Source organism: Piliocolobus tephrosceles, chromosome 20 (genome assembly GCF_002776525.5).
Source record: "Piliocolobus tephrosceles isolate RC106 chromosome 20, ASM277652v3, whole genome shotgun sequence".
In the NCBI taxonomy this organism is placed as follows: Eukaryota; Metazoa; Chordata; class Mammalia; order Primates; family Cercopithecidae; genus Piliocolobus; species Piliocolobus tephrosceles.
Window position 1 is genome coordinate 41,768,844 of NC_045453.1, and position 7,949 is coordinate 41,776,792.

At 48.2% G+C, this 7,949-nt stretch overlaps 1 protein-coding gene across 1 annotated transcript in view; it reads right to left on the reverse strand.

Annotated features, from left to right (window-relative positions):
• Positions 1-5,405: 5,405 nt before the first annotated feature.
• The window catches only part of CFAP61 (cilia and flagella associated protein 61), a 295,737-nt gene continuing 293,193 nt past the window's right edge, over positions 5,406-7,949 (reverse strand). The window contains exon 27 of the mRNA XM_023217758.2: positions 5,406-5,898. Within this exon, the coding sequence (XP_023073526.1) occupies positions 5,698-5,898 (201 nt within the window). The 3' untranslated portion in view covers positions 5,406-5,697. The remainder of the gene's footprint in view (positions 5,899-7,949) is intronic.

Genomic DNA, 7,949 nt, shown 5'->3' on the forward strand with positions numbered 1-7,949 from the left:
AAGTCTCACCCTAGTTTTAAAAATGCTGTGGTGAGTGCTAGTCTCCCCAAAAGTTAGAAAGCTTAAAATGAGTTTATCTAAAATTTATAAATGTATTTCTATCTTGAAGTAACTGATGTTATTTCCTTGCTCATTTGAGCGCTGATTAATAGTGCTGATGAAATTAGAAGTGGGAAAAGGATTCCGAGACAGCTTTCGCCAATTTTATTTTCTAATCACGAATCCCATCTGGATTGGAGAATAGTACAGGGCGGGGGCTCGGCCTGCTACATTCGGTCTTGCATATGTAACACTCCTTCTATTCAACAGATAACAGAGTTAGTCACCTTGTGAATCCTTTAAGAATAACAATACCCATAATTGTAAATAAGCCGTGGGGATGGGGAACCGGTACCGCTACCAACAACAACAACAAAAAATTCTTGCCTGAGTGAATTCAAACAGGGCTCTGAATTTAGCCAAGGGAATCTATTGAACGCTACTGAGATACTGAGATTCAATGAATCCGTTTCTTTTTCTTTATTTGTGGCTTCTAGTCTTGCCAGCCTAAATGAAATCTGCTTTCAGACGGGTCAGTCAAAATAAATGGAAACTTGAAAGGTACTAGTATTGAAAACTAATTTCACCACCTGGGGCTGGGAAGGAATTGGGCTGCCCGTGCGCGCAAGCACACACCAGCGACCTCCAAGCAGGTGTAGCCCAGCCTGGGTCGTGGATCGCAGCCGCCTTCTGCGTGATTTTCTCAGAACCTGTGTGCCCTCATGGATGGGAACATCGGGTCGAGATATTTGTCTTCGCTTGAGAAGAGCAAAGCGCCACCACACTGCGCCCCCGACGCCGGCCTTAGCGCACGCGAGTCGGAGAAGGGACCGCGTGAAGTTAAGTTGGGGGAAACAGCGTGGATTTGCCCATCTCCAGGGGGACTTCGCCAAAGGCAGTCAGCATAAGGATCCAAGGCAGATCACCTAAGTGTCCTTCCCCGGGCTTTAGGCGACTCCTCCCCTTCCTTCGGGGTCCTGGCCAGCGCTTTGGAAAAATCCCGGGCCTCTGCATTTCTTGCCCTTGCGGACCCCGCGGTGGGTTCTTCCTCTGACCACTGCCGAGCCCGAGGCCACAGGCGCTGCAATTTCTCCTATCCTGGTGTGCGGGGGTGCCGTCGGGGCGCGCGCAGTGTTTCACTGTGACCCTTACCACGGCTGGAAATCAAAGTCAAGGCAACCGGGAGTTTGTAGAAAGCGCGAAGCTTGGAAATAAGAGCAGAAGCAGGGAACTTCTACGGAGGAGTTGGCTCCTTGGGGTGTCTAGAACAGGCCGCCCTCGCCTTACGGGAGGAGCCGGACGGGCCCGCATTCTCACCCCACAGAGGGTAGCGCGTTTGGAGACGTCGGCGTTGGGGGGCAGTTGTCAGCGCCCGCCATCCCCCACTCTGCTGCAGACTTCTCTTCTGGCTTCACAGAAGCCCCTACTCCCGGCCCTCAGTCCCTGGAGCCACAACCGGGCAGGAACCGTACGTTGCCGCTGCAGTGCCCGCCGCCCGGAGGGACCAGCGCCTCCCTGCGCCTGGCGCGCCGGACCCGAGCCGGTGAGAGGCTTTGTATTTGCAGGAATGAGGGGTTGTTGTGTCAGTCCCAGGGGCACGCGAGAGACACGCGCAGCCCGCCTGCCCGCCACCCCGCCCGGCCCGGCCCCAGGCACCTTCCGGGCCTCCCGCCCGCGGGCCGTTGCCTTTGTTCCGTGCATTAGCATAAAGCTGCCAGGGATCTCCCGTTTAAATAATTCCACACAAAAGGAGAGTGCATGAAAGAGAGCGAACAAGGGACGATCCGCGAGGCTGCGCCGTGCGCCCTCGCGGGGAGGGACAGCGCTCAAGTATTTCCCTCCCCTCGAGTTTCAAGTGCCCCCTGGCAATGTGCTGCGCGCCCATTATTCGGCCGGGGACCGACGGCGTGACTGGCCGCCTCTTTTATCCCCCCGAGAGTACCGTCGGGACCACTGCACGCTCCTTGAAGTGCCCTTAGGGCTGTTTGTTTTTGCCTCGGTGGGACCGTCGGGCTAGGGAGGGAGGAGAGCGGGTAGGAAGGCCCGGGCGGGCGGCGGGAAGGGCGGTGTCGGCGAAAGCTGGCAGAGGCGAAGCCTGGAAGGCGAGAAAGTCATAACCAGGGAATTAGGTCAGGGAGAATCAGGACGGCACTGGACTCATTGGGATGACATTGAACTTGGGGTGCAGGAGGTGACCTCCACCTGTGAGGTGCTGGCGGCAGCTGGTCCGTGCGCCTCGGTCTCAAACGGAACTGACAAAACCCAGCGAAACTGACCAGAAAGGCCGCGGCGACCCCGATCCTTTCCCCTTCCTCCCACCCCACTCACACCTGCACCCCACCTCGCCTGCCGTAGGAGGACGAAGAGGCAGCCAGGCTCCTGGGGGCCACAAGGGCATACTTTCTACCTTGGTGTGCGTTTTTGCTATGGGGTTAGGGGGTGCTCCTCCCCCACCACCGCCGGTCCTCTCCCCTCCGCCTTTCCCTCTTCTCCCGTCCCTGCTCTCCTCCCTGGCCCTCCAGTTCCCTCCTTGTGTCATCCGCCTCCTCGCTCCTCCTATCCTTCTCTCCCCTTCTGTCTCTTCCCTTCTTTTCCTTCCCCTCCTTTCTTGCTCCCCACGGTCTCACCTCTCCCTGCTCTCTCTCCCCCCATCCCTTTCACTCCTAGTCCCTCCCCCCCTGTGGTCTCCCCCGCCAGGACTGGCCCCCTTCCTCTCTCCCAGCCCCTTCTTCCCACTGGCCCTCCCTCCCCATCCAGTTCCCCCAGCCCTTTCTGCTGTCTCTCTGCTCCTCTCTCTCCTCTCGTCCCTCTCTCCTGGGTCTTCCCTTGCTTGTTTCTGTCCTGTCTCCCTCTGCTCCCCCCACCCCTGTCCCAGTCTCCCCTACTCTCCCCTCCTCTCTTTGCTTCTCTCTCCCCCCTCCTTCACTCTCCCCCCACTCTCCTCCTTGCTCTTATTCTCCCCCCACTCCCCACAGGCCAATGTGTGTTATTTTATTTGTCTAGAGAGAGCCTATTTGTTCAGTGATGTGTGGCCTCCCGGTCGCCTGCTTTCATGGGGGACGCGGAGGCTTGGTTTCTGTGAGCATTAGCATACAGCTGCCCGGCTCTGCGCCCCTGCCGGCGCTCACTTTATCCCAGCCTTATCATCACTTCTTCTTTCAACCAGAAAACAATCAACAGCTCCTCGCACTCGGCGACTTTCGAGCCCTGCTCCCTGCTTCTTGGCTAACACTGGCTCACTCGGGTGCGCGCGCTCTCTCTCCCTCCCCCACCCTTGAAAGGGTAAATATTGATTGGCTGGCTTTACATTTTATGCTCCATGCCATATTTCCTTCCCTCCCTCACTTCATCGTTGATTTTTCTCTTGCCCTCCTGTAATGTTTGAGTGTAATAAAACCGTAAGAAGCCATTTTTTGGAAAGGCGGTGGTTACACTCTTTATTAAAAACCAACACCTGTCGGGAGAGCAATTAGAGGCATCAGAAGGCGGGGTTGTTGCATGTGATTTGGGAGAATAAAACTTTGGAAAATTAACTTTGGTGTTTTTTTATTAATATTCTTTGCTTAAAACTGTAGAATTCCAAGATCAAGCTTAGAAGCCAAGATTTCCCCAGCTCAGCAGCAAGTGCTGAAATATGTAGAGATGCCAAGCATTCATTCCACTTACAGAATTCATGCCTTGTGCAAGCCAAGTCCAAATATTGGTCTCTTTCAAGCCCTTCCTTTTGCCAGGCTTTATCTTCACCGTTATTTTCCCAAAGCCCTTAGAATAGTCAATTGCAAGTTATAACCAACAACTCTTGAATTCCTCTTTTATTCTTAGGAAACTTGTTCAGTGATCAAGTTTTCAAGTCTGAACAGATATGCTAAGATTCTTAGATTCAGGAAATTATTTAGCATATATGCTAAATATCCTGTAAATTACCCACTTTCTAAGTGTGACATAAGGATTAAAATAATGTCACCCAATACACTTTGTAGACTAAAATATATTCTAGATATTTTCAAGTTTGCTGTGATACTTATGGAGCTCCAACACTCCTTTTTCAAAAGGCAGCAAAGGAAAACTTAAATTGTCATATTTATGCATGATTTTGTATTAAGGTTGACATTGTCATTTGGGGTCACTTTTATGTGACTAGAGGCTTTTTAATGCTAATAGTTGGTCACAGAAGTCATAACTGTTGATCTTCTGAGGTTGTTCTGTTAATCTCCATCAAAGGGTTCCAGGACCTGTCACAGAAACTTACTCCTTTTACTTATGAGTTTGACCCAGGTCCTTTCAGGGGAAAGGGATAGGGGAGGAGAGTTGCTTGAGCCGACTCATTCACCAGCCCCTGAAATATGGTTTCACGTGTGCTGGGTCTGAATTCTGAAGAGTGGACCAGTAGCAATTGTTCCCTATTCAAGTGACACAGTATGTACCATATGGCCAATGCTGGACCCTCCCCACAGTGACCCATGCATTTGTGGAAAACGCACATGTGAAGGAATTAGGACCATTTATTGCTTGCTTTTGCCTGCCTTGGGAAAATCAAGAGTCCAGCATTCTGGAACAATTTTATTTTGCAGAAATATCAATATAAAATAACTTTGCAGTTCCAACAAGTTGGCACTTTGCAGCAGAGAGTTTGATAATGTGTCTACAATACTGTAATGCCAGCTCTGATTTTCCGTCTAATAGTTGTGTATCCCTTATCTTGTGCCAATTTTTGCTCAACATTTACCTGAAATGTAACACATGAACAAAAAACTGGAATTGTTCACAAAAACCGATGTTAAGCCCTGCTGTGGAAAAGTGTGTCACACTATCTACTAAGACAGACCCAATAAATGAGAACCATCTTATGTGCTGTTGCCCCTCATTCCTGAATCCATGCAGTTTCTAGTGGGCAATTAATTTGCTTTATTTATAAGAAAAAGGGTTTCTGATCCACATTATAGCTGACGTGTATGTACTAGGGACCCCCTCACCCTCGCCCCAATGCAAAGCAGCAGTGCTAAGGATCAAAGAAAGTGAACTTAGATGAACTTCCCATTACCACCTTACCACGTTCTAATCTAAAACCTATGCGTGAACCCCTTGAGCATCCAACTTTTCTGTGACTTTAGGCTCCTTGTCTGCCATTTGAAACAGAAATACAGCCTCCTCCTTTCCAAAGGTCATGTAAGCTTTCCTACACAATCACTGCTTCTGATGTTGGACTATATAGATTTAATTTCTCATCCTCTGTTTACTAACTTTCCATTCTGGGCATATTTTCTTTTTTATCACCCATAAGTATTGCTGGGTAAACATGTGAAGAACTAACAAGACTGGCAGCAGAAGTTTCCAGGAAATCAAACAGAATCACACCCAAGGTAAAACAAGTTTTACACAGTATGATCTCATTTTATTGCCGAAATGGATTATTCTGCAGAGAAACATGCCTGGGATTTGTAAAGCGAGCCTGCCCCAGAAGAGAGGCACACGGCCATGTGCCACCTACTGGGATGATAGAAAACTACAGGCATAAGTCAGGGAAGGAAAGGAATGAACAAAACCACCAGGGGCCGGCTTCACTGTCATACCAGGCTGCTGAGAACTTTTCTATTTCTACAGAGCAAGTTTCCAGGAACTAAATAAATGAAAACCATAAAGGGGAGACCCTGCCTACAACTAAATGATGCCTGGCCACGCATACATGGGCAGGTGGTAGCGATTATAGCGTAGGTAGTCAAGAGCGCTTCTCTCCACCAGGGTTTTGTAGATGGATTCCTCGAAGACTCTTTTGAGGTATTGCCTGGGCTTCTCAGTCGGGTTTATTTCCTCATCTTCTATCTGATGGGCTAACTGCTCTATGGAAGGAAGGTCTTCCTCCTGTAAAACACAGTAAGAGGCCAGATACAGAAATTAATTGGACCCTGCACAGTTGTAACAGGGCAGTTTCGTGAAAATGAAAACGATAGTAGTCAGCTGTGCAAGGATGGTCACTTTTTTCCTAGCTTTTGAAAATTTAATCGTGGCAAAGTATACAATAACATAAAATGTCTTATTTTAATAATTTTTAGGTGTACACTTCAGTGGCATGAAGTACATTCACATTGCTGTGTAACCCTCACCACTGTCCATCTCCAGGACTTCTCCATCTTCGTCAACTGAAATGCTGTCTCTATTAAACAGCAGCTCCCTACCCTCCCATCCTCCAGGCCCTGGAAACCACCTCTGCCTCTGTGAACGTGACTACAGAGGCACCTCATATGAGTGGAACCGTGTAGTATTTTTTTTTGTGTGTGACTGGCTTATATCACTTAGTATAATGTCCTTAAGAGTCATCCAGGTTAGTAATTTCAAGCCCTTCATTTTCAGATAAAAATCATCATACTTGTTTTGTTGTCGTTGTTGTTTCTGTTTGTTTTTTGAGAAGGAATTTCGCTGTTGTTGCCCAGGCTGGAGTGCAATGGCGTGATCTGGGCTCACTGCAACCTCCGCTTCCCGGGTTCAAGCGATTCTCCTGCCTCAGCCTCCCGAGTAGCTGGGACTACAGGCGTGGCCCACCACACCTGGCTAATTTTGTATATTTAATTGAGACAGGGTCTCTCCATGTTGGTCAGGCTGCTCTGGAACTCCCCACCTCAGGTGATCCGCCCGCCTCAGCCTCCCAAAGTGCTGGGATTACAGGTGTGAGCCACTGTGCCCTGCCCATTTTAAAAATAATAATAATAATAAAAAAAGGAGTGATTAAACCTTTTTACTTGAAAGGTCCTAGATGGTTTTCTTGGTTATAATTCCCAAGAAATGGGATTTTAAAACCTTAGAATAAATTCACGGTCAAGTCAAATTTTATTGATACATTTGAAGAGATAGGACTTAGAAAGAATAAAGTTGTTTGAAGTTGAGAATCCTATGCTGTACACAGGTACGGTGTAGTAGAGATTTTCCCAACATTTCATTATAAACATTTTCAGAGATAAGTTGAAGAACTGTCCAGTGGGCACCTGCACGCCCCCGCCTGGACTCCACAGATAACATCTGCTATATTTGCTTCACCGCCGCATATCTGCCCTCCAGAGTAGGGTACTTCTAGAAAGCACATCCCCCAGGGTTGAGCTGGGTGCTTTCCAAACACCGTGATTCTTGAACATCACTGTAGATCAAGAGTCTGTGGACTCCGATGGTACATTTATTTCAACTTCCAATAATTCCTTCTATTTTGAACAGAAAAGGCAATTACTTGCAGGGTTTTGTTGGATTATTAACTTACTGGTGATAAGAGCTTATAGATAGAAATACAGACTCAAGCTATATGGAGGCATAGAGTCACTGCCACTTGGCTAAGCAAGACACAACAAGGTGTTGGAGATTATGCACGCATTGGAAAGAGCAGTCAGTGGGGGTTGCAGGAATTCGGAGTTAAACCAAAGAGACAAAGGCAATGATAGGGAAAAAGCAACTGATTCTCACAACTAAATACTGGAGGTGCTGAAAACTTTGGGTGCCACCAGTAAAGCCTCGTGGATATATTCTGCAACGTATATGAGGTTGGCTCTTTCTTCCTTAATTTTTCTGGAGAACTGTATCAAACCAACCAACAACAATTACCTTATTAAAATTATACAAGATTTCGAGCTCATATTGTATGCTGCTGTTCTGACACTGGGTTAAATGGTGTAAAATCACTTTTAAAGTTTATTTCAGGGAAATATTGCTCTAGATTGTAAACAGATTTTTGGGCACTTGCCTCTTGAAGGATGACCTGTCATACTGTGATCATCTTCTTTCACTGTGTGACCACCTCCCCTCAGTGTGACCACTCCCCTCAGTGTGACCACCTCCCTTCAGTAATGACTACCACCCCTCACAGTGTGACCACCTTCCCTCACAGTATAGCCACCTCCCCTCAGTGTGACCACTTCCCCTCAATGTGACCA